This window comes from Poromitra crassiceps, assembly GCF_964638095.1.
Source record: "Poromitra crassiceps genome assembly, chromosome: 19".
NCBI lineage: Eukaryota > Metazoa > Chordata > Actinopteri > Beryciformes > Melamphaidae > Poromitra > Poromitra crassiceps.
In genome coordinates this window covers 10,772,108-10,799,407 of record NC_139646.1, presented here as the reverse complement: position 1 = coordinate 10,799,407, position 27,300 = coordinate 10,772,108, and the positions used below count along the sequence as shown (strand labels likewise).

General features: G+C 43.6%; 1 protein-coding gene across 1 annotated transcript; it reads right to left on the bottom strand.

Annotated features, from left to right (window-relative positions):
- prmt9 (protein arginine methyltransferase 9) lies at positions 1-26,741 on the bottom strand. The gene is made up of 13 exons (XM_083656096.1): positions 26,485-26,741; positions 25,949-26,148; positions 24,256-24,404; positions 23,745-23,981; positions 22,135-22,302; positions 21,856-21,958; positions 20,739-20,848; positions 20,232-20,424; positions 18,544-18,727; positions 5,742-6,459; positions 5,467-5,620; positions 1,846-1,968; positions 1-600 (listed from the first exon to the last, which is right to left on the bottom strand). Exons 2-13 carry the CDS (start codon positions 26,144-26,146, stop codon positions 361-363), a joined length of 2,577 nt encoding a protein of 858 aa, XP_083512222.1. The 5' UTR covers positions 26,147-26,148; positions 26,485-26,741; the 3' UTR covers positions 1-360.
- Between the last annotated feature and the right edge of the window lie 559 nt (positions 26,742-27,300).

Genomic DNA, 27,300 nt, shown 5'->3' with positions numbered 1-27,300 from the left:
ATTTACAAATAAAAAATGTACTTGAAGGTTCACTGTTATAAATGCTTTAGTTTTGATGGACTGCTGACCTCTAAGCAAGGTTCCCACTGTTTAGGGTTAGAGGGTTTTATGGGTTGTGTAGGGATCTACTCAGTCTCAAATTAGGGATCCCATGTGTCTGGGAAAACTTGAAAATTTGAAGACTAGCTTTACACTTTATGGAAAATGACAATGGGGAGAATGGTAAACTTTAATAACAGAGAGGGCATTTAATGCACACCTTTATGTGCCAATCAAATGCAGGCTGCATTTGATGTAGAAATGAAATGTAAGAAAATGAAACAAGCAGCAACACTATAATGTGAGTGGACTCTTCCATCCTTAGTCCTGCGGCCCGGGCTCGTTCTGTATATGGGCCGATATGGAGATGCTGCTCTTGTGGAGCTGCACAGCGAGGCAGACCCAGTCCCCTGCTCTCACGTCCACAGCCGGCTGCAGCACCACCGCCGCCTGCTTCCAGTGGGAGTCTTGGCTGAGGGTGCTGATGCTGATCTCTGGGTCCAGGTGGATCTGGTACCAAAAGGGCACTGCCGTCACCCGGCCAGAGGAGGTAGCCTGGACCTGGGGAGCAAGGATCAGGGCGTAATGTTAAAGATATCACCCGCCCCTCTTCCATTTTCTGCTCTTCTCTCAATTTCCCCTGTCTAAGCGGCCCCCCCTGGTCGATGCTCTACCCCCTCTGCCAATCTGGGGAGGGTGTAGACTCACATGCCTCCTCCGATACATGTGCAGTCGCCAGTCGCCAGGACGTAGCGTGTGAGGAGGAACACCTTATCGCCCATGGTTCCCCTCCCTGCTGAACAGGCATCCCAACTGACCAGAGGAGGCGCTAGTGCAGTGACCCGACTCATACCCCACCAGCTTCCCACCCGCAGACACAGCCAATGGACCCTTTTCACGGTGGCCATTTTGTGTCTACAAGGCAGGATAAACACAGATGTCCCAAAACATTAATTAGGGTTTCCAACTTCCAGTCCATTTAGGTGTTCCAGTGCTGGAGCCTTAATTAGTGAGTTGGTTGCACCTGTTGTTTATCCTGCCTTTTAGACACAAAATGGCGGCTGTGAAAAGGGTCTATTGTGTTTGTAGGGACGCCTGACCAAGCCGGCGATAACAATGGGGGCACGAACCTGCGGCCCTCGTGTTGGTAGGCGAGGGAAAAGACCGCTACACCCTCCCAACATGTTAAAGATACCTTAAAAATATTTCACTGATACTACTGTACTGATAAAGCTGTTATAGTTGAGTTAGTTTAGTTAGTTAGCTTAGTTTTTGGCATGTATGTATATCCATTACTGATTGCTGGTTATAAGTCGGTGGTGGTGGTGGTGGTGGTGGGGAGGGAGGGGGGGGATTAAAGCAAAAGTAGGCGGGGTTTAGACTGAAAGTGGGTGTGGCTTAAGTTTGTTTTTGGCAGTTCAGCGTGCCGGGATGCCACCAAAACATTCAAAGTATGGCTAAAAAAAGAGGTATTAAAGTACCCTGTCCCTGATTGTATCTGTATCAGTTTAAGGGTACTGGTATTGTCATTTCTTAAATGATACCCAGCCCTAATCACGAGTACGGATATTGACACATTGTACTCAAATGATACTCATAAAAAGTACATTATCTGTACTGGATACTCGTTTCCTCCGAGTACTCGGCTCATCCCTATTAGGTATGCTTAACTATTTTGTTCAGCAGTTCTCTCAGTTACAAAAGGATGCTACCAGCACTTTGGTGTAATCCGGGAGACCTCCCACCCAAGCACATATAAAGTACAAGTGTTTGAGAATAAATACTTCATATGCTTATAAGGCCTACCTTGACTTCTCTGTTCGTGTAGTTGGCATTGGAGTCCATAAGGTCCAAAACAAAGAGCTCAGCAGACTCACTGAGATGCCTGCACTCCAGTGTGGAGAAGTCCAGAAACACATGGACTGGTACCTAAAGCAGAAGGGAATAGGATTAGTAATACAAACACGTGGTTAGCTCTAGGTGGGCAGCGGTTATCAATATCGATAGGAAAAAGGGATCTTGAGAGAGTTGCTACATATTATGTGCACTCGACTTTTGCAGACTTACTATGATGTTTGAGAACATGAATATGAAGTTGCTCATTTCTGAAAATGTGGCACGAGCACAGGACAAAGACTTTCGATGAAGGGTTGAGAAGTCAAAGAAAAGCCAGATGAACTGCGGTGTATTAGAGGTTATATGCTGAAGCTGGAAATGGATTTTCCCTCATCAGATTCTGAATGATTGATAGTCGGCCTTCGCACTGTTGTCTACCATTTATAAGCAACCAGCTATTATCAGCAACCAGCTAGGCACCTGCCTGCGAAATTGTACCAATAAAACCAATATTTATCCACATCTGCGTCCATCTCTAGTGTCAGCAGGCATTCACTCAGTCAGCGATCAATGCGTGGAAACTAATCTTCGACCTCAAACTCTTGAAAAGCGAAGATCTGGTTTACAGCACCGTGGACTCAAAAGCTGGCGGAGCGAATCACACGGCAGCACAGAAAGAAAGTGTCACCGTTGCTTTAGTAGACAACAAAATAATCTTTCCTCCTCCCTGTCACAGATCTCACGGCCTGCTGTGTGATGTGCTTGATGTAATGTGTACGGATGGATTCAGGTAGGAATGTCCCGGGCCAAGCTGTGTGCTCTCTTGTGTGACAGTTGTGCTAGAAAGTGCCCTCCACCGAGGGCTTCAAAGATGACATCTGTTAAAACAAACTACCGCCCTGTGAGGGGCCTGCGAAATTAGAGCACAAACATGATGCTGGGGGGGGGGGGGGGATCCAAACCAAATCAAGAAAAATAATTCAAATGGATATGTGAGCTCCTACAGTATAACTCAGCTGGAAAGCAAAGCACACATAAAAGAGAAGCAAGGAACAGAAAACACAGTCCTAGAAATTGGTATTGCAAATGAAATACCTTTTCAACACAAAAACAACCCATATGTAACAATAGAAAACTGCATGTAAATAGCATGTGTATTAAAAACCTGATTGAGCTTATCCTTTCAATTCCGTAGATGTATATACTTTGTGGGGCAACAATCAAGAAGGCGTGTCAATCAAGTGTCAATCAAATATGTTGCCCCCCCAGGGCAACATAGTTGTCTCTACAGGGCACTCAATTAAATATGAATGACGCAAGCTTACAAAAGCATCTGTTGAAACTGTCAATATTGACTACTGCATCAGTAACATGAGGCAGAACAGGAGATGCGAGTGGCTTGAGATGTGGAAGAGGAAGATTTTGCAACAAGTTTGGAGTTGACTGTTGATTTTATTTCTATTTTGTGCTTTCTATGATTTCCTTGAATAAAGTTCATAATGACATGGATAATGATAAAGGGGCTGCAAGGGATACCAGCATGATAGTGTCATCTGCAGGGTTTGAGGCAGCCACTGAGGCATCGACGGACACACAGTCAGCCCCACTCTCTCCTCCTCAGCCGCAGAAACACTTCCACTGTTCTCCAAAACTGCAATATGTTCAAAACTCAGCTGCCCGGTTGCTCACTCACTCCCCGCTCCAGAGAACACATCACACCCATCCTCCAACAACTTCACTGGCTTCCAATTCAGCAGCAAATCAATTTCAAGATCCTCCTCATCACTTACAAAACTCTCAATAACCTCGCCCCCTCATACCTGACAGATCTCCTCCATCGCCAATCTCCCACTCGCCTCCTCCGATCTGCCGATGCCAACCTTCTTCTCACCCCCATCACCAAGATCAAGTACCTCACCTTGGGGGACAGAGCCTTCACCATTGCTGCCCCAACCCTCTTGTCATTCCCTGCCCCTTAACATCCGCACCTCTGACACACTCACTTCTTTCAAAAACCAACTCAAACCCCACCTTTTCAAGAAAGCCTACAATATCTGACTTCTACCTCCACCATCCTCTTTCATTTTGTAACCCCTATATTCGTATTTGCTCTGTATCTGTGTACGTTTATGTTATACTGTATGTAAAGCGTCTTTGAGTAACTAGAAAAGCGCTATATAAGTCATCATTGTGGACTACAGGAGGGGGGGGGGCACACACCCCCCAATCACCATCAACGGCACAGTGGTGGAAAGGGTGGACAGCTTCAAGTACCTGGGAGTCAACATCCACCAGGACCTGACCTGGGCCGGCCACACCGCCACTGTTGTCAAAAAGGCCCAACAGCGAATACACGGACTCAGGCGCCTGAAGAAGTTTGGACTAAGGAAAGAAATCCTCAGGGACTTCTACAGAGGCACCATTGAAAGCCTGCTGACTGGCTGCTTCACCGCCTGGTACGGGAACTGTACCACCATGGACCGCAGGGCGCTACGGAGGGTGAGGCGCGCGGCCCAGCACGTAACAGGAGACGAGTTGCCAGAACTGCACGAACTGTATAACCAGCGGTGCCTCAGGAGGTCCCTGAAGATCATCAAAGACACAAACCATCCCCACAACAGCCTGTTCTCCCGGCTACCCTCAGGGAGGAGATACAGGGTTCCAAAAACACGCACAAATCGCTTGAGGAACAGTTTCTTCCCGCAGGCCACGAGACTCCTAAATATGCACAAATAGTGCAGTAGTCATACCGCAGTACCGTACTGCAGCTGCTACTATTACGGATGCCTAACGTTTAATTGTAAATTTAAGTGTATGTTTAATAAGGTGCCTAACGTTTAATTGTAAATTTAAGTGTATGTTTAATAAGGTACATGCTATTTGCACATGTATGTATAAAACGTCGAATTTGGAATGTCTGAACACGTCTAACGTATGCACATGACATGTGCACCTATGTGCAATGAATATGCCACTGTCGTATAAGCCACCGACTTGTCTTATTGCTTATAAGATGCCTATTTCTTATTGCCTTATTGCTGTCTTATTGCTTATTGATGCCTATTTCTTATTGCCTATTACTTATTGCTGTTGCCTATTTGTACTATGTCGTAAACGGAGTCCACTGCACAAGAATTTCACACGTGGTACTTGTACCATGGAGTGACAATAAAAATCTTGAATCTTGAATCTTGAATATGTATTATTCTTATTATATTCTGTCGCAAAATGCGGTCATTGGCATGCAGTATGAAGAGGCAGAGCGCCACCTACGGACCCAGAGAAAATAAAACACAGGCTCCTGCGTTGCTTAGTGCATTCTGTGTTGATGTCTCGATCACCGAGATTGAGGACACACACCAAATAATAGCCTAAAATATTAGATTACAAAGGGATCACCAGCACAATGGCACAGGCCTAGATCAAACCCTGCCCTGGCTACACAAGATAGGAAGTTACAAAGTAGTTCTTTACAAAGTAGATCTCTATGTAGGAATACTCACAGTGAACTGGTTTACAAAGTAGATCTCTATGGAGGAAGACTCACAGTGAACTGGTTTACAAAGTAGATGTCTATGTAGGAATACTCACAGTGAACTGGTTGATGAAAGGAGCAATATTGAAGCCTAGTGTTGGCTCCAGACCCTGGACAGCACTTTCCAGCAGCAATGTGTCTGACTCCACCAGTATACCGTACACCACAATGCGCTCTGGGAAAATACGACCTCCTTCCTCCAGTAGACATCTAGTAAAGATCAGAGACTTTTCACTCAAAACAGAAGAAGAATTGAAGGGTTTCCTGAACACTTGAAAGTATAGCTAAACAAACATACGGTAATAAAACACATTTTCTGGCATGTCCTTACCTGGCCAGCGACGCTTTCTCCATCAACTTCTGTCTTATCAGACCACAAGTCTCGACACAGTCCAAGATGATGGCGGTCCACAGCTTTTCCCTGGAGGGTCTCTGCAGCACGGCCTGCTCATCCTCTGTGTGGTTGAGCCAGAACTCCAGATTCTGTTCTGGGACGTTATTGGAGCAGGCCAGCCTCCTCAGGACCTCCTGCTGCCGAGTCTTCTCCACTGAGCTGTAGGCCTTGACATGACCTTGGCTGGCAGCGATTAGAGAGAGCAGGGAGAATCCCTCAGACACATCCAGCACATAGAACAGGTCACTAGGGTCGGCAGAGTCGGTCGTGTTTGGCGGGTCACTGGCAAGTCCAACAGATTTGAGATCTGATCCCCGTCCCTGGTTTTGACGTGCATCCTTAAGACTGGTGATGAGCTTGGCTAGTGCGCTGCAAAAACTCTGATGGTAATGCTGGTTGTTCAGGAGCGCCATTTCTGAACATTCCAGCATGCAGAAGGCTTTGGCTTGAGTCTGCTCAGTTTGGAGACATGCTAACGCACTGCAGAGTTCCGCCTCTGGGTTTGGGATGGGGTTTCCAGTACACTGTGAATCCACACGCTTTTCTAAACGGATTTCATGCCCATCTCTCACCACGGAAACACTGCAGAGCCTCAGGTAGGCGTCTCGGCAGGAGACTTCGACAATCAGCTCATCTCCAGGTCTTAGGGCAAAACCTGGGAAGAAACAACAAGAGAAACCATTTACTTGGCCCTTTTGACTAGAGCAGTGATTCCCAAACTGTGGTCCACGGACGACGGGGCTCTGTCTGGTGGTCCACAGAGCATTGCTTTAACAGACAACATTTTTACATAAACAAATTAACCCTGAGGAGTAGGCTTAGGCTGATTTATTTCGGATCGCAATATTCTGGAAAATCACAATTTTGAACATTTACTTTCAGAGGCTGTAGCAGGCTCAGTTTTAAAGCCAGAGTGACGTTTCTGGTATCATATGAAACTAGAAGACCTAAAGCATTGATTGGTACCAACCAGTCATGCTAGCTTGTCAGGCAGGTGGCTTAATAATGGTCCAAAGATAGGCAAAATTTTGTGTGTCTGTTTTGAACCAGTAGCCTTACTGTCTATGTTGTTATTTAGCCTTTCTGATGCTATTGCATGGTTAACTCAGTGAATTTTATTTTATGGGGGAAGTAAATTGTTGGTATCCACAGTGGGAAGTGGTCCCTGGGAAATTTGTTTTGGTACACAGTGGTACTTGGTCTGAAAAGTTTTGGAACCCCTGCACTAGAGCTACATGGCTGAAAATAAATGGGCTACTATACCGGTGGTATATCTGCACCTGCTTTAACAGAGAATGTCAAAATGACACAAAAAAATCAAATGTGAAATCGAAAAGCAACAATAAATACAAACACAGTAATAACATTATTATTCACAACGCCATGCTTATAAATAGGCGGGGAAGAGAGGGGAAAATGAGAGTGAGGTAGTCTAGAGAGGGAAGGAGAGAGGAAGAGAGAGGGAGAGAGCACAAGAGAGAAATGAGATGCAGGGGACCGGGTGCAGAGAGGAGTCCTAAAGGAATAACATCTGTTCATGTCTTCATGTCAGTGCGTAGCTTGTCAGTGGCGTTTGGGAAAAATGCATATTTATTGCCTATAAGAATTTCATGAACACTAAAGAGCGTCACAGGCGATCAGGGCGCACACGGCACACCGGCCGGGAAACGGATGTTGGTGATCACCAGGAAAGGTGGCGGCTCCCTTGACGCTGCCCTTGCCAATTAGTGGCTCTGTGAAATGCAGTAGAGCACTGCCTGAAAGATGATGTACCTCTGTACCAACCTCACCAGAAAGATGATGTACCTCTGTACCAACCTCACCATGTCACTGCCTGAAAGATGATGCACCTCTGTACCAACCTCACCATGTCACTGCCTGAAAGATGATGTACCGCTGTACCAACCTCACCATGTCACTGCCTGAAAGATGATGTACCTCTGTACCAACCTCACCATGTCACTGCCTGAAAGATGATGTGCCTCTGTACCAACCTCACCATGTCACTGCCTGAAAGATGATGTACCGCTGTATCAACCTCACCATGTCACTGCCTGAAAGATGATGTACCTCTGTACCAACCTCACCATGTCACTGCCTGAAAGATGATGTACCTCTGTACCAACCTCACCATGTCACTGCCTGAAAGATGATGTACCTCTGTACCAACCTCACCATGTCACTGCCTGAAAGATGATGCACCTCTGTACCAACCTCACCATGTCACTGCCTGAAAGATGATGTACCGCTGTATCAACCTCACCATGTCACTGCCTGAAAGATGATGTACCTCTGTACCAACCTCACCATGTCACTGCCTGAAAGATGATGCACCGCTGTACCAACCTCACCATGTCACTGCCTGAAAGATGATGTACCGCTGTACCAACCTCACCATGTCACTGCCTGAAAGATGATGCACCGCTGTACCAACCTCACCATGTCACTGCCTGAAAGATGATGCACCGCTGTACCAACCTCACCATGTCACTGCCTGAAAGATGATGTACTGCTGTACCAACCTCACCATGTCACTGCCTGAAAGATGATGTACCGCTGTACCAACCTCACCATGTCACTGCCTGAAAGATGATGTACCGCTGTACCAACCACGCACGCGCGCGCGCACACACACACACACGTTTTAGGCTCACATCACATCTAATGTTTGAGTGAAACCCTTTAGGTTTGGATTAAAATATGCAGGCTATAATAGCTTGCATATTTTAATCCAAACCTATAGCTAAATATCCTACTATAATTTATATATAGGCCTAATTATATATGTATGTATTATTTATTATAGCCTATGTATTTGGACAATCTCTAAGAACAATTTGTTCCAGCTGGTTAATTTTGGACAGAGTCTAGTCTAGGTTATAAAGGTCACAGTTTGTATTGGTGTCTGTGTGTCCCCATTTGCCTCATGCAAAATATAAGGAAAGTTCTGCACTTCACTAAACAGGAAAGATCACCTTTTGGTGGCATCAGGTTACCAGGTTTTTACGGTGTGTGCTGAATAAAAAAAAAAATCCCTGGTGTTATTTTTTTCTCTGACCCTTCTAGTCTTTACTATCTGTTGCTTGTTGTTGACAATAGACATTTAAGCTCATGGTTGCATTCATTGCAAGGTCCTTTTTTATTTTTATTCATTTATTTTTTAAGCAGGGAACATTTTAAAAACATGTTGATGTAGAAAACAGCTCATCGCACGATGGTTTGAAAGTAGCTGTGTGTGTATTTGTGCCTTCATAACATAACCACGGGAGAAAAACATTTAATCCCGGCTTTTCAGCGGTTTTCTGGCACTCTCTCTCTCTCTCCCATGTATTGTCAAGCTCACTCGAACCACATAAACACAGAACACAATGTAAACAATGTCTAACCACGAAAATACACACATGGGGCTGTGTCTGTCCACATAAACACACTACCACAGTATTTTGTGAATGAAAATGTATGTTTTTGTGGGGAAACTTTTCTATAAGGATAAAAAAAAAAAACATTATGGAAGAGTTGCATAGTATAACTTTAATAGTGCAAGGTATCAGTAGATCCCATGTACTGGTAAGGGGGAGGAAAAGAAAAAAAAGAGACTAAGCTGTTTCAAGATGGCCTCCATCACAACAGGATCATTCAGGTGGACTGTGGAGTCTGCAGACGCACAAACCCCGTTTACTCGTCACAGACACATCAAAGAGAGGTGCTGTGAAGTTTGTGAAAGCTGGGCTTCCAGGACTTATTTTGAATACAGTCTCAAAGGGAAGGGCAAGAGACCAGGTGGTTGGCAGGAAATGAGATGTCAATACTTTGCATGTCAGGGCATCAAAACTACAGTAGCTATATATAGTATAAAAGAGGATGTGAGGCGAGCAGCACACCTGAGCTTACTTTAAAGGAGGCCTGGTCACTATGTTTTTCCACAATATTGTATGATAGGTAGGAAAGATAGAGACAACAAAGGGAGAGTTTGACAAGGGCATCAGTCTCCAGTCCACCATGTTCAGGTAAGAGTCTGGGCCCAGTTGCACAAAGCACCTTAGGTTAAGATTTCCCTTAGAGAGTCAGAGTTAAGGTGTCCATAAAATAGAATCGGCTGCACAAAACGCCCTTCAATCTTCTCCATGAGGTTAAACATTTTAAGGAAAACATAAGCACAAGATTTAAGGGTGTTTTGTGGAGCCGATTCTATTTTATGGACACCTTAACTCTGACTCTAAGGAAAATCTTAACCTAAGGTGCTTTGTGCAACTGGGCCTTGGATTTTAAGACATTTTAAAACATTCATCTTGAGTAAAGCACAAGAAAATGGATTTTCTGACTCTGTGCAGTGCAGGCTATTCATTTTTGATACAATGAATGCACTTGTGCAAATCTTAATTTGCGTAGAATTGCATCCCTTTGCTCTTTATTGTTTTATATTGAAATGGTATGATAATAAAATATTTTTAATCCAACATAGAAGGTAGCCTAAGGGTTGTAGGACAATTCAAATAGCACAAAGGCGCCCGTGAACATGTATTAAAGTAATTGAAGCATGTACAGTAATCATAAATGTCATCCACCATTTTAAGAAAATATTTTTGTTGACTGCAGAAACGATGTCAATTCTTACCAGAATGTAACATACGTGGATGGATGGATGAGGCTTTTGAACGTTACATAGCAAGTCAAAGTGAGAAGGAATAATTATTATTCAAATTTAGGACTCGGTGATTTTATAAATTATTTTAATTTATGGACAATGTGTAAACATGAATATATATAATGTAAGTATGTATAATGTATCTACAGTATCTATCTATAAATGTGTGTGTGTGTATGTATATATGGATGTATATATGTATTATATGTGTGTGTGTGTGTGTGTGTGTGTGTGTGTGTGTGTGTGTGTGTGTGTGTATGCACGTGTGTGGTTGTACATGCTACATTATTATGATTTCATAAACAGTTTCTTTGATTTTTCTTTCCTCGGTTATTAGACGGACCATGCTCTTCATTCTGCTACTCTCAGGTCAGTGTGTGTGTGTGTGTGTGTGTGGGTGTGTGTGTGTGTGTGTGTGCGTATGTGTGCGTGTGCATGGTGGCGGAGGGGGGTCTCAGTAACGATCATGAAAGTAAAATATACACATGAAGATTGAACATTATTGAAATTATTAGCTACCTCTAACACATAATGTGTACTAGTGTCTTTGCTTCAACACCTCACTCCGAACTCGTACAATATCCCCACTTTGTCACACGCCTTGTGCGTTGGAGGTAACGGGCCCAGGTACCTTGTGTGTTGGAGGGAACGCACCCCACACGCCCCAGTACCGTTGGGCCTATGGGAACGGTCTGGGGGCTCCACAGGTTGGGTTTAGGCATTGGGTGGTCTTACGGTTAAGCATAGGGGCAGGGTTAGGGTTAGGCATTGGGTAGGTGGTCTTAGGGTTAGACATTGGATAGGTGGTCTTAGGGTTAGGGTCTGTATATGGTTGGGCTTAGGGTTAGGGTCTTCAGGGGAGACCCCCAAGGGGTGGTCGAGCCCCTAACCGAAAACCAGGGAGGGGGTCCCCTCATCCCAACACGTTCTGGACGACCAGCCCGTCAGCGTACCTGACTTTTGCCTGAACCCAACAGGTGCAGAATGCTTTTTTTAACAGTTCGCCTGTGGCACGTTACATACAACGCACAAGGTACCAGGGCGTGTTACCTCCAACGCAGAAGGCGCGTGACAAAGCGGGGCTATAGTATGAGTTCAGAGTGAGAACGGGCTGCTTCATTCACAGGACTCTGCTCAGGCCTCGATCATCATCAGCACCACCTTGTTGAAGAGAAAAAGAGCTGGAATGAAGCCCAAAGCTTCTGCAGAGAGAAGTTCACTGACCTGGCCACCATCCTCGATATGGACCACATGCAGAGGCTGATTGATTCTACTGGCAGCGGTTATGAGGGAGACGTGTGGATCGGCCTACATGACAAACCACACAGCTTTAGCTGGTCTCTGTCAGATAAGAGCATCTATGGAGAGCAAGAAGCTGCGTTTGCAAACTGGGCGAGTGGTGAACCTAATAACAAGGATGGCAAGCAGTTCTGTGGCGGTATATGGCAGGGCAAGTGGTGGGATTTGAAATGCTTTAAAAAACACCGTTTTGTCTGCTACCATAATGACACAAATGCCCATGGTGAGTCTCCTAAATAGAAGTTATTTTCTTATTTTTCTATACTTTTATAGTTCTCCCTGCATCAATAAAATTTCATTTCTCTTACTTGCCAACTATGCAAAATTTTCATTTTTTTCCTTTTCGCTTCTAATGTGAGATGTTTCTAGAAGACCCTTGGTTCGTTTATCCCAGCTGCATTCCTATTTTTTCTTTTCAGTTCTTTGTTTTATCACATCTACTGTATATGTTCAACCAAATTCTCTTGCACACCTGATAAGTCTTGTGGCAGGTGGAGGAGATGCACTTAGAGGAAGAAGGGACACCCGCACTCTGTCTTCACTTGCTCAAAATGGAAATGTAATCCACAACGTTTCGGGTACAAGACCTACATATAGTTGAAAAAGGTCTTGTACGTGTATTAAATGTCCATTTTGAGCAAGTAAAGACAGTGTGCGGATGTCCCTTCTTACTCTAATCACATCTATATGTGAAAATGAACTAAACTTTGCAAAACATGCATTATTTCAGGTTTGCCAACTGATAGATATATCTATGTACGCGAAACAAAGAACTGGACCCAAGCTCAGCACTACTGCAGGCAGTACCACACAGACCTGGCCAGTGTGAGGAACGAGGCAGAGCACCAGGAGATCCAGAAGATGGTGCCAGACACGATGCAGGTTTGGATCGGTCTGTTCAGAGACAACTGGCGGTGGTGGTCAGGAGGGAGCGACTCCTCATTCAGATACTGGAAGAATGGACAACCAAATGGCACCGAAAAGAACTGCGTTGCCAGTGATTTTGGCGATCGTGGCAAGTGGTCAAACAAGAGGTGTGAGGACAAATATGATTTCATTTGCTACAACAGTGAGTTATTCCCATTACTAATCAAAATCACATTTATTATATGGCATTATACATTTTTGAAAGTTGATCTTAGTAAAAATGGTAATAGTATCTATCTATCCTGTGTTAAAGGTGCAGAGAAGAAGAAGAAGCAGGTGTTCAAAATAAAGGTGACGTCAGCAGACTCCACAGTCGACCTGAATGATCCTGCTGTGATGGAGGCCATCTTGAAACAGGTTATTCTCTAATAAATAGTGTTTGTCACTTACCAATGTCCTAGCCTATTAGCATGAGAGTAATCATAATTATTTACTTCTGAGTAAAACATTAACCTGACACTGCCAGATGGACGGTTTAGCTTCACATTACGGTTAGTAAAACATATCAGTACTCTCCAATTCTGATTAACCCGACTAACAGCACACGGAACTTTTAGAAGATTATTTAGTCTGGAAGCAAATGTTATTGCTGTTTTCATAGTACAATATGAGCATCAGTAAGTAATGGAACATTTTTAAAATGCAAATGTTGCCTTGAAGCAACACTGTACCATTAGGAAATCCCACCATGGCATTATTTTATTTACTTTAGTATTTAGGTGTATGCTGTATACTGTTAGCAACACATCAGCAAAGACACACAGGAAACTGAAAACAACATTTCAATGGCACACAAATGATGAAACACTGAAATGTGACTCCCTATATGGTAAAATGGTAAATGGCCTGCATTTATATAGCGCTTTTATCCAAAGCGCTTTACAATCAGTAGGTACATTCACCCATTCATAAACCGATGGTGGCAGCTACCACGCAGGGTGCTGGCACACTATCAGGAGCAATTTGGGGTTCAGTATCTTGCCCAAGGACCCTTCGACATGCAGACTGGAGGAGGCGGGAATCGAACCACCGACCTCTTTTATCCAAAGCGATTAGTGGACGACCTGCTCTACCTCCTGAGCTACAGCCGCCCCTATATTGTTTTGAAGAGGATTATGATAGTTTGTTTTGTTGCATTCATTCAGGCTGTTCCACAATGGTACAATTGGCCCAAGGGCAATGGTCAGACAAACTTGTAAAACGATTTTTTTTTTTTTTAACCTTTTTCAAATTCAAATGGCATGAATTTTAAACAGCCTTTGAATATTCTCCATGAGTATTGTAATAAATTGTATTCAAATTTTAAATAACCTTCCCCCTTTTTTTCCCTTACCATTATGCTAGACTACATAAAAAAGGGAAAAAAGAAAGAAAAAAATAATACACACTTATTTTTACCGATAGAGGATTAAAAGGATACTCAAATTTTTCGGGAGTTTAGCTCATTTTCCACATTCCCCCACATAACCAAGATACACCATGCCTTACCGGCACTGTCCGCGCAGTTTACAGTGAGCAGTCGTGAAGTTAGTATCGACATAGAATGGAGGTACAGCTGTTAAAAATCTGCCAAAACCCACCTCATGGGGCCAAAATACGTGTTGTGCTTCGGGTACTCACCACACGATGAAATATTAGGCCAAAATGCAAATAATCTGTCTTTTTGGAAGGAAAAGAGGTAGCCGGCACTACTTTCCAAACATGGGGTGGTGAAAAAATCGATACACCATACAGTAGTATCGCGATATTTTGCCTGACAATATTGTATCGATATTTGGACGCCAAGTATCGATATATATTTTTTTTTTGCAGGCCATGCCATGCCAGGCCACCGGGCATCTGCCCGAAGCACCCGATGTTGCAGTCCGCGCCTGCAGTGGAGTATTGAGTCCAGAGAAGCTTAATAATGTAGCCTACATTTTGGGCAAAAACAAAACAAAACAAAAAAACACTGCATGTTTTACTTCCGGTGAGGTCAAGGAAAAGGTAGGAAAAGGAGTTAGACAATATATCGAAATATCGCAATATTCAATATATCACAATATCGGCGATATCGCAATACTATCGTATCGTGACTCAAGTATCGTTTTAGTATCGTATCGTGGGCATCTGGTGATTCCCACCCGGCCGCCGACCTCTTTTCCTTCCAAAAAGACCGATTATGTGCCGGTAAGTAAGGCATGGTGTATCTTGGTTATGTGGGGGGAGATGTGGCAAATGAGCTAAACTCCCGAAAAAGTAGAGTATCCCTTTAAGTGTTGGCATGTGAGCAAGTGGAGGGTCACCAGTTTGACCAACAGTAAAACAAAAAATCTTGTGTTGTTCAGGTGGAGAGGAAGATGTTAGAGAAAGGGATGAGCAAAGATGGCAAACTTCGATGGAGAAAGGCGCCTGACGGAAAAGTCTTCCACAAAGAATTATGAAAATAAGAAGAATGCTGTTTTGGTTTGATTTATTAGTTTAAATCTAACTGATAGTAATGTAATTACTGCAAACATTGCCCATTTGCCTGTTTAGTCCCCCCCCCCCCAGTAGATATGTGTCTGTAGTGCATGGAAGATAATACATTTTTATTGATTCGTTTCTTTCTTTCTTTTGTTTATTTAAAGGATGGGTTTTCCGTGGGGAATATGAATATATATTAAATCTCACGCCCCTAAGGTTTTCGAATCCGTTGAAATTTTTGAAATTGGAGGTTTACTCACAGAGATATCAACCGAAATCCACTCTGTGTGTGGGGGGGGGTGGTGGGGGGGAGGTGCGGGTGCGGGGACTCGAAATACTACATTTCCCACAATGCACTGGGCTCGCGTGGCCTTCGTTTTTATGCCCACCCCTCAAGCATTTGGCTGATATCAAACTCCAGTAGGTGGCGGTAATGCACATATATGTTTGCCAACCGCCATAAAACTCAAAGAAGAAGAAGAAGAAGGCTTCGACAATGAAATATACAAAGAACAAGAAATAAATCGAAAATAAAATTGCCTCCAAATTGCACCAAATGTAAACGGTAGTATATATGTCGGGAGATGTCTTCATAAAAATTTTTTCATGCATTTTCATGCATTTTCGTAGGAGTTACGCGCATCTGATGTTGTAACTATTTTCTGTAAAAATGTGTAAAAACGGGTACATTGCTCAGCGTTGATTTCGTTACTTCAACCCACCTACTACTAGATGTAAAATTTGACGAGCTTTCCAATGCCGCCAGTCCCGTGTCGATTAGTGCTTCCGTTCCCGAGATAATGGTCTCTTTGCAAGGAACTATGGGAAGCTAATATTAGCTACAGCAGGCTAGGCGGTTGACAAGATGGCTGCGTTTTTGTTTTGGTCAAGGCCTCTGAAGGGGCGTGGAGGACCTCTAGAGGCGGGACCATGGCCAACAACAGTTGTAGTTCATAGGTGCACGAGTTCCGCAAGGCGGACTTAGGCCAGATGACGCGAAACGCGTCGGCTGGCCCAAAAAATATGTGAGAGATGCTTGATATCTCTGGCAGTGAATATCCAATTTCAAAAATTTCAACGGATTCGAAAACCTTAGGGGCGTGAGATTTAATATATATTCATATTCCCCACGGAAAACCCATCCTTTAAACACAATTTATTTTATTTAAAATATTGTTTATCCAAGCCAAAGTAAATGCCTTTGGAGTTGGGAGTGGTACCTTGATGACAGGTGAAAGTAGACTACCTAGTATCTACTAACACACGTCATCATAATTTTTTTCCACTGAAAAGCCGAGGTTTGCATATAGAATTCAGGAAGACAATAATATGGATGTGTTTTTATCATAAAATGGCCCTGGACATGAACAGCTGATAAAAGTGAGTTTAGGGCTTTATGCCCCTAGAAATATTCATCTATTTTCTAAATACGGTCAAAACATTTTCTCGTAATGTCTCCATTTAAAACTCACTTGGAAAAAAGTCATACTTTGTTAGATGTTGTTTCATTATCCAATAGAAGTAGAGCTCCGCACATCTATTTATCCAGGATGTAAATTAAATTATTGACTCAAATGTGATTCTTTAACACGTTCCTTAACCCATTGATACCTGATGCAGCATTTGTGTGTGTATCCCTTTAACGCGGTTCGCGGTCTTAAAGGGATACACACACAAATGAGGGATATACACACAAATGCTGTATCAGGTATCAATGGGTTAAATAAGAAGGTTTACAAAGACATAGATAATTGTTTGCCCATGTTCCTTGTTATACTGTGTGTTGTTAATGGAACACATGCAGCAGAATTAAGCAGAATGAAATCATTCTCCTTCTGATTGACAGTTTCTGGGCAAAGAGTCCTTCAGGACCGTAGAGGTGATGACCAGAGTGTAGTAGCTGTACTGTACCGCACTGTAGATGCTACCATTATGTATGTCTAATGTTTAATTGTATGTTTAATTAGGTATATGCTATTTGCACCTGTATGTCAAATACATCGAATTTAAAATGTTTAAGCACGTCCAAAGTATGCACATGACATGTGCACCTATGTGCAGTGAATATGCCACTGTCTCTGACGCGTGATTTCTAACCCCACATAGGATAAGCAATAACCACGCCCTGTGGCGCTGGGATTGGCCAGGAGCATTGAAGCTTGGGACTAAAGCACCTGGGGTTTTTCATCTTTTAAAATAAAGATGTTTAAAAAACTATTGCTTGTTACATTTTCAGTGCTGTACCTTTTCTCTGGGTAAGAATTGAGCTTGAAATTAACGATATGATACATTATATTATATGAGCTATGAACGTGAACACAACACCGTTTATATTATTGCATGTTTTTGTAGATTGTGTACATTGTGTAGATTACAATTATTATACTTATTATTATTACTATGCTAAGGAAGGTAGGTGACCATAATTAATTTCAATGTCCGCTCTCGAAATCGCTGTCCGTTCTCAAGAGCTATTCAGTTGGTTCATGAAATCGCTGGGCTGCGTGCCCTCCAGTGTTGCTCCTGGCCAATCCTGGCGCCACAGGGCGTGGTTATTGCTTATCCTATGTGGGGTTAGAAATCACGCGTCTCTGACTTGTCTTATCACTCTACTGCCTTATTGCTTGTTGTGTCTCTTGTTGTTTTTGCACTCATATGCCCTGTTATATTTGTACTATGTTGTAAACGGAGTTCACAGCACAAGAATTTCACACGTGATACTTGTACTACGGAGTGACAATAAAAATCTTGAATCTTGAATCAGAACTGAAAATTACTGTAAAGAAACGCATTTAGGATATTTGAGTTAAAATTATTAGCACCCAATGGCATGACACTCTCACTCTGGTCTAGTGGGAAAAAGATGCTCCGTTATCTTTACAACCATCCATCCACCGAAAGTACCAAGCAGGCCTGCTTTATTGCACAATCCAAATCTTCGTCAAGTCCTGCCATTTTCAGCATGTAGCAACTAGCAACACTAGCTAGCCTGCTAGCGTTGTTGTTTCACAGCGGCGGAGGAATTTGAGAGTGACACGCAGGGAGCGGAAAGAGATTTCCCTTCGCTCCTCTGACTGAAATGGCCGGAGCCAATGGCAGAGCTTGCAGGGAGCGGAAAGGGATTTCCCTTCCGGTCCGACTGAAATGGTCGACTCGGCACCAATGGCAGAGCTTATAGCCTGCTTCCAGTGGTCAGACTAGGTGACTATTGTGATTGCCTGATCACGCATCCATCGATTATCTTTTTGTTTTTTTATTGTATCATTGCCGTTAAGGGGGTTCAAATATGGAGCAAAACAACAATCAACACTTTCAACAAAAGCCCCTGAATAACCCCCCTTCCCATTGTTGCAGTAAATGTCGCCTAATGCCATTGCCTCAGAAATGGCTATAGTGTCTCCTGGTGGTCTATGAGCATCTTACCATTGGGTTTGTGAACTGGGTAGATGGCTTGCTCCCAGCAGGTGTCCTCCTGCGGTCCAGTGGACAGGCTGCTGTCCTCGTCCAGGTGCAGCTGGAACCACACGGCCAGGGCGTCAAGCTCACCCTCATGGATGACGGGCAGACGTAGCCGCTGAACCTCCCTGGAGCTTAGCCCCTCCAGCTCCTACAGGTGAGGTTAGCCTCAGCATTAAATAAAGTTACATGCTAGATCCAACTCAGTTCATGTTTATCCCCTCCCCAACACCTTTGCTGTAAAGAGTTCTATGTTCCAAGCCAACTTGCCTGGCGAAATAAGGCTTGATTTTAGTTTTATCTAGATTAAAAGGTATAGTAATTTTATTTGATTGAAAAAGTATTCAACCAGACTCAACCAAGAACAAAGTCTTATGATAACCTTGTGAAAGGTAAAGGCCTCAGGGGGTGGAGCTCAAAAACAGCCAAACAGGTGACAAGAAGGTAATAGAAGATAAAACAGATAGGGGGAAGTCCCAGGAAGAAACACAGGGCAGACACAAGCATAGGGCATTACAAGTAGTGGCATATTAAATAATATTCAGGGATGCAAAGTCATGGATAGTGGAAAAGGTGACAGATACCAGGGCAGACACAAAATCATACACTTAAGTGCCCTATTTTGGGATGAAAAGGGTGACTAGTTTGCATCCCTGAACATTATAGGCAGATTACAAATGAGGAGCGACCGGGATCACCATAGATAAATATCAAGGATAAAAGACATCAGCCTGAGCACGGGGTGTTCAGATAACAGAGACTGACTTAAATACAAAAGTAAAGGCAGAGATAATGGGGTTGTCAGTGTTGCTTCTGAGTGGGAAATGAACTGGAGTTTCAGGGAGAAAGTTTAAAAGGAGTTGTGATGAAGAAAAAAAGAAGAGGGGAAAAAAAAACATACAATGTCAAAGTCTTTCAACTCATTCCAGTTGCGGGCGGTCGCCAAGAGTAACAACATACGACCCCTGGGGGTGTGGGCCTTGGGAATTTTCATGGACAGATTGGATGTTTCAGATGGAAGATTGGATTTGTACTTTTTCAAGCTCAAAAAGCAACTAGTCACTACATATGTGGGAGATCCGAATGCAATAGGAAAACACTTCCCTTCTTTCGTAATTTTTCAGTCCAGCACTCACCACCATTTTCCCAAGAGTGGGATACGTGCACAATCCACAGACACTCAAGACCCAGGCTGAAGTTCAGCATCGCAGTTGATGTGGAGCGCATGCCAGAATGTACTGACAGATAGAACCACATGAATTACAATACATCATTCAGCACATAGATGATCACATTTCACAGATTGCCTCTTTTATTCCAGTATTATGCTAGCACTGCTCTGCCATCAGGCTAGGTATTGAGCATCTTTGGAAGTACCTGTTCCTGTGTGAATATTATCTGCAATGAAGATTAACAAACTATCCCACAGGTAGCCTACTGGCTGACATTGTAAAAGTTGACAGTTTATTTTATTATTTTATGCGTGTGATTGATTAACGTGTATGAAAGAAAAGGTGCCAGGTGTTGATTGCGGGCTGATAACTCGAACCATAAATACAATGCAACCACCACCGGTGTCATATTGATGCCAGTATGTTTGTTCCATGGGAGCAGTAGCACCACCTCTGCTCTCAGGATGTGTCTCTGCGTCTCACCTGCACGTTGTTGAAATCGATGTGGAGGGCTGTGAAGGGCTGGGTGAGAGGCGTGTACCCCCCCGGCAGCCTGCTCAGCCTCTCTGTGGTGTAAGGCTCCATGGACTCATCTGGCTCCGAGGTGCAGCTCACCGGGCTATGGAGCTCCCCCGCTGCAGCCATGGACAGACACCCCACCGTCGACACACAAAGCCTGGGAGGAAAAAAAAGAAACGGCAATCTAATGCTAGGACGACACACCTTGTATCGTTTCCTCAATAGAGTCGACTGGCTAAGCAACAATATTCAATTTCTCTAGGAATGAAGATGAGTACGGTAACTGGGTAAAAACTTTCATTATTCAGTTGAAATGAAATGGCAGAGAACGTAAGCGTCGAGTGGAACGTGATGTCGGCTGTTGTTCTGAGAAGTTGCATACAGGAACAGTGCTAGTAAAGTCTGAGAGGAGGCACCAGATAAATAGGAAAGGTTATCTTGAAAGAGTTCAGCTGGGCTCTGTGGGCCTACCTGTGATGCCGGCGGATCTCAATGCACTCAACAGCCATACCAAACACCGTGGCTCCCGCAGGGATGACCCGACCCGTCGTAGAAGGTCCCATCAACTCATTCTGGCTATTCTGTAGGACAAGACATAGACATTTTGGGATTCCATTGAACTTTTGGGGGAAATGATCTTGGAACGACATATATCTATTCTAGCCTAACAGAGGAGTTAAAATGTGCAAAGGGGGAAATGGAGAGGAGGCTGAAAGTGTGAAAAGCTAGCCAATAGGAGTGTAATGCCTCGGCATAGTTCAGTGAGATCACAGAGATGGGCCAATCAAGCAGTTTTGTGACAAGAAAACCAGAAAAGAGTGAAGAGTGAAAGAGTTTTGCTGTATTGTGTTATGTGGCAAATTCACACTGGCAAATGTATGGATTACCATGGTTCTCCAATTGCATATTTTCCTGTCTGGATGACAGACTGAAATTGCCACCGATGTGCATGGGCAAAATCAAAATATCAACCTCCACTGGTAAAAAACTAATGCTTGTTCAGAGGGCTTTAGACATATTTTGTCACCATGCAAAATGAGTCTGTCCCAAGCACAACATTCCTGCCAAGATACCTACAGTATTGGCAAAAAGCAGTAGATTTGTGGAAACATCTGATAATCCTGCAGGAAATAACAAGCTCCACTGTACCAAGCACCAACTGTTCTCACTGCTGGGCCACCTCAAATATGCACTACACGTCATCCCTCAAGGCCACTCATTGATTTCTTCTCCTGACGTATCCAAGCAGTCATGAGATGAGGCATATGACAAGAAGATGCTTAGGCATATTGAGCGGGCCGCAAAGATGCAGCAGCGGGGTTGGAAAGCTTATATTACAGCAGGCTGTAAAAACTTGATTTTACAGATTGGGGCAGCTGGTGGAGATTAATATTGTATATGGTAATAATCATGCTTACCAATTACATGTTCTTCAGGCATCTCTTAGTGTGGAAATACTTTCTTTTTTCAAGTTGTTCCATGTTTGCGAATATTTTTTTTCATTATGAGTATTCCCGCTGGTGGTGGCCAGTGGACAACACAGTTTTTAGTGTTCTGCCCTGTGCTTATGTTTAGCATTTTAAGTCACCTGTGGAGGTAGGAGTAGATGGTGCCAGGCATGAATGAGACTCTCTATGATGCCCTCTCCAAATAATCCTGCATCTACCGTCTCCGTCACCACCAGGGACACCCTGAGAGGGGAGCAAAAAGACAAAACAAAAGACCATTCACGACGAGATGAGCATGAGAAGCACATCTACAAAGAAATACATCAACTTGATGATAGCACATGCTAAAACTAATGTAAGTTATTTATCTAATATTCACAGTCAGTCAGTGATAAGGTCTTTTCTCTAGGTGTTCTTACCTGTGTGGGATGTCTTTAGGCACTTCCATCTCCAGAGATTTCAAATGGAGGATATTGATGCTGCCGTTCATTCCATTGGCAGTGACCACCTCACAGGCCAGTTCGTACATGGTCTTAGACAGTTCACAGGCGTACACCTCGGCAGCTCCTGCCTTCTTAGCACACATGCTTAACAGAAAGAACCAGGAAATAAGAACACAAACATACGTTATGCGGGAAACTCGTCTTCTTCTTTGTGTAGCCAAAAGAACAGAATTCAAAACATACAGTAATGAGAGAGACCATCTCACGATGGTGCTGTGACTTAAAACAAATGTGGGCCAGGGGTGTAAAGTGTGTGTGTGTGTGTGTGTGTGTGTGTGTGTGTGTGTGTGTGTGTGTGTGTATGTGTGTGTGTGTGTGTGTGTGTGTGTGTGTGTGTGTGTGGGTGTGTGTGTGAGGGGGTGTGTGTGTGAGGGGGTGCCCCCCTTTCACGGACCACACCCATCTTCTTACACCCATCTTCTTACTCGGCCTTCAGTGTGATGCGAAATACACACCTGTAAAGTTTTGTGACTGCATCTTGCTCAGTTGTTGCGCTATCGCGTTCACAAAATCTGTCTGAAACGCTAATCTGATTGGCCGGAAATGCCAGAATGGATTATGGGATGAGTAGTTTCTTCACTCTTATGATATAATTATGTACACACTCTTGTACCCAGCACTTTTCTTTCTTTTAAGAATATTTGTATTGCAAGGCAGAGTACATTGGTGCATACTCAAGCAATCATATTTTTCTTTCTTTTTTAACAAGAACAACGATAATATGCATCTTAGAATGTACGGTTATCTTTTCTCCCTTTTTTTTAGAACACCAACACACAAAAACGAACTTTCATTTTTGAAAGTTTTTTCAACTCTGGATCAAATGTTTTATGGTCATGATTCTCTGGAAGGCCAGCTGGCTTGGTTCCAGGCATAAAACGGTTTTGATAACGATTTTTCAAAACATGAATGATTGAGAAAAATGAATTGTGAAATACTAGTCTCCCCGAAACCCCAGAACCAACGCAGCAGTAATAGAGCTGAAGAGCAGTAATTACTGCTGCGTTTGTTTATAACTCGCAAGTCGCAAATTGCCACTTGCTACTAGGAAGAATCAAATAAAACAACCTGTCAACTCGGAGTTCCTACTCGTAAATTCGGGTATGATTTCTCAACCCCTAGTTGCTCCCAGCTCATCATTTAACGTCATTTCAAGATGGCCACCCAAATCGTAATAAGATTGTATGAATTTAAAACACGTTTGGCACTTTTTTGTTGTTTTCAAGAATAGTATGCTTTCAGACAAATCAGCATACCAATACAGTAGTTGGTTAAACCCATTCTATTAAACGTGAATGTTTTTATTAGCTGTCTAATAGCCAATGCTATTAGCATCTATGGTTTTGCGACTTGAAGTCTTGAAGCTCGAACGCACATAGGTCGGAGATGACGCATTTGCCACTTGCCACCTCGGGCCATAAACGAACGCAGCATAACAGTTAAGTACCCACTATAACTTAAAACATTCCTACACAAATAAATAATTAAATAAACCAGGTTTCCAAATTCTCATGAAAATATCTCACCCAAGGATCCCAGTGCCAGTACCTATGTCAAGTACAGTGTTGCAGCCTCTGTGAACAGCCTTCTGAATGGCTTGCTGATACTTCTGGTTCCTCCCACGGTCGTTGAGCATCAGGAAGTGCCAACGCTCCACCAGCCAGTTGGCCACACGGTAGAAGTTCTCCCTGGCTTCTGGATAGTCCGGCTTCAGCTTCAAGGCCTTGTGGAAATGCCCAGCAGCTTCATCTCTGAATCCCATTCTGGACATTAAAAGGAGTTGCACAACACAGGTAACACAAGTTAAAAGTAGTAGACAATCTATCTAGAAAACAGTTATACTCCTACTACTACAGTTTTTTGCCCTGCAGGAGCGCTCAGAGTACGCTCTGCCACTCCGAGAGTGTCATGCTCTGAATAACCAAACGCTGTATTACAACAGCGCTACGAATTTACAAACGGTCTAGTTTGTGCAGGAGTGCGCTCTGGGTGCTATTTACGAACGCACCCATAGTGCCATTATGCAGAGGAACGTACCTGAACAGGTGTTCACCCATGCTGTTGAGGATGACCTCATCAGTAGGGAAGAGTTCTAGGGCTTGTTCGTAACAGTCAAAGAGATCCTGAATGCGCCCCAGAGAGTCCAGCTCATCTGCCCATTTGAAGAGAGTGAACCTGAAGGACTCCTGCAAGGACAAGGTCACAACATTATGTTCCAAATTGCAAAAGTTAAGTGTGCACAGCACTTAGTAGCCTAATAGAGAGCCGAAGTCTTTACTTGGCCAAACTACCGTAAATTCCGGACTATAAGGCGCACCGGTCTATAAGCCGCACCTTCAAAGTTGACTATTTTTTTCTTATATAAGCCACACCGGTCTATAAGCCGCGGGTGTTTTGATGTTCAATTACCATATGTAAGGCTTCGTGCACAGAGGGGATTGTCGGGAAAGAGATGGCTGTTTGGGGAAGCTCCCATTTATTAACATTTCAACAAAACAAAAGTCAGGTCACTAATCCCCAGACAAAATCACACATTGTGAGATGCTTAAAAATCACCATCGGCGGGAGCTTTACTCCAGATGCTGTGCAGCCAAGTGAAATTCGTTCTCTCGTGACCTGTGGTTCTCAACGTGATGGCCGATTCACCTTTCTTGTTAACAGTCCTAGTGAGAGGCAGGTCGAACGTCAAAGGCACTTCATCCATATTTATGATCTGCTCCGGTCCGATGGAATATTCCTTGATCTTTCTTTGTGTGAATTCGCCGAAGTTTGTAATTTTCTCCTGGTAGTCGGGAGGGAGTTGCTGACACAGTCGTCCGCGCCCTGACGGACAGTCCCTTTCGTCTCGGGTTTGTGCATGATCCTTTGCTGCTGCTGCTGTTGTTGTTCCTGTCTCGCTACTGTCTCAGACATGGCTTTCAGGCTCAATCGCCGCCATCGTCGTAACACAGCCAGTTCTCCATCTTTTGAAGCATGATGTTAGATTACAACGAGCTAGTTGTGTGGCTTAGCCTTCCAAAATGTTGCTGTTAGTTTTTTAGAATGTAATACATAGAATTGGGAATGTTACATTCAATTTCATTCAGACTGTCTTTCAGGCTCAATCGCTGCCTTTTTCCCCCCGGAGCGAGGGAGGAGGGAGGGTGTTTTACCATAGTGGCTGAGAGAGAGTAGTGGCACAGTGCTCCAATCAGGTCGCGAGGCACATTTTTTGCAACATCATCCAATCAGGGTCTCGCTCTCATAATGTCTGTCTTGCTCTCGTTCTGCCTCATACCAACATCCATAGATTTTGGAGGTTCCCGAGTGGCCGTTTGCTGGAAAAATCCATAGATAAGCCGCACCGTTATATAAGCCGCAGGGGGCAAAAAAGGCCAAAAAACGGGAAAAAAGCCGCGGCTTATAGTCCGGAATTTACGGTAAGCGATTCAGCTATACACTGTATTTAGAATCGGGAGAGACTATATATTTCACTCTGACCGAAACAAACAAGAGTAAAAAGAAACACACACAACCTAAAACGTTTTTTTTTTCTTTCTTAACCACACTTTTTTTTGTCCGAGTGACATTTTATATGACCACATTTTTATAAGGATTTTAGAAAATGTATATGGGAAAATAAATGGCAGATGAAATCCCTTGGTTTGTATGCCTAACCTGGAAGTGGGCATGACTTTGGCTCTCTACAGATGTAAATAGACTGCTGTACAGAAGTGTAAACAGGCATTACCCTTGCAAAGTCCTTTAACACAGGAGCGAGGTTGAGGACCAGCAGGTAGTGGACAAATGCAGTGCCATAGTCTTGGTTGAACAGGCACTGCTGGGCGCTCTCCAGGGATCTGGACACCAGCTCGTTCCTGGCAGGATCCTCCCTGTGCCGCCGCCGGGCCCTCCTGCCCCGCTTTGGCCTTGTACTGGCATTGGGCATCCCTTACATAAATAAGCAAGGCAAAGGACAAAGTGAGTGGGTGGGAAATCCCGAATGTCTATAATGAGACATGATGAAACAAAATCCAACAGAGATGGGAGAAGTTTGCAGGTAAACTGAAGGTGGGAGGTGCTGTCAAAAGGACAAATTAATAACTGACAAACAAACCACAAAGGGTGCCCCGCGCGCCACCCACACACTGGGGTTCTTCATAATGGCTCATATACAATTCGAGCATAGATACTTGCCTTTGCATACTAAGTTATGTTATTCTATCTAAGTTACGTTAACGTTACTTGGCAAACTACACAGGCTAAGAATTATTATGATTTACTTACTGTGTGTTGATTAACGCTAGAGCATGGGCTGGGATAACTGAGTGTATTCCAGGTCGAGATACTCGGAAAGGTTAACGTTGTTTGCTACTGTTTTAGTTACTTTCACTGTTGTTGCTGTTCCTAATTTAAAAAACCCTACCACGCTAAGTAATGTTACGTTTGTGTTGTTGCCACAAGCGACAAAATCCTTCCTCAGATTGTTAGTAAGCTTAAGCAAGCAAGCAAGCTAGCTCACCTCGTTTTGACAGGCGCTACAGCCTGTATAATATAATTGCAATAGGTCTATTCATGCGATGTTGGCAACCTACACCATACAACTGTTAATATATTTAATCAAAGAATCATGTATTTCACTGATGTGAAATTTTCACATCTGCTTCTGGGTGTCCGCGCGCTAAATCAGCCGGAGAGAAACCGTCAAATAAATAATAAACCAAGGTTCCAACGTCCATCTTCTTTTTCTTCTTCTTCTTCTTCTTCTTCTTCTTCTTCTTCTTCTTCTTCTTCTTCTTCACTAATTTTAATGGCGGATCGTAACCAACGTGCATACCGCCACCTACTGTACCGGAGTGTGTAATATCAGGGTCCATGTTATTGTCCCATGGTCCATGCATGTGATTGCGGCGCTGCGACCAACTGCACAAAGACACAATTCCTCGCTTGTAATATGATTACCCACTATAAGTTATTAAAATAATCTTGAATCTTTTGAATGTGAAACATCTCAAAACGAAACGCGATGCGTTCTTCTGGCCTATGCGAAGACGGAGTAAGGGGGAGGTAACCATCTTGCTTAACCTTGATACTCTCTGGTAC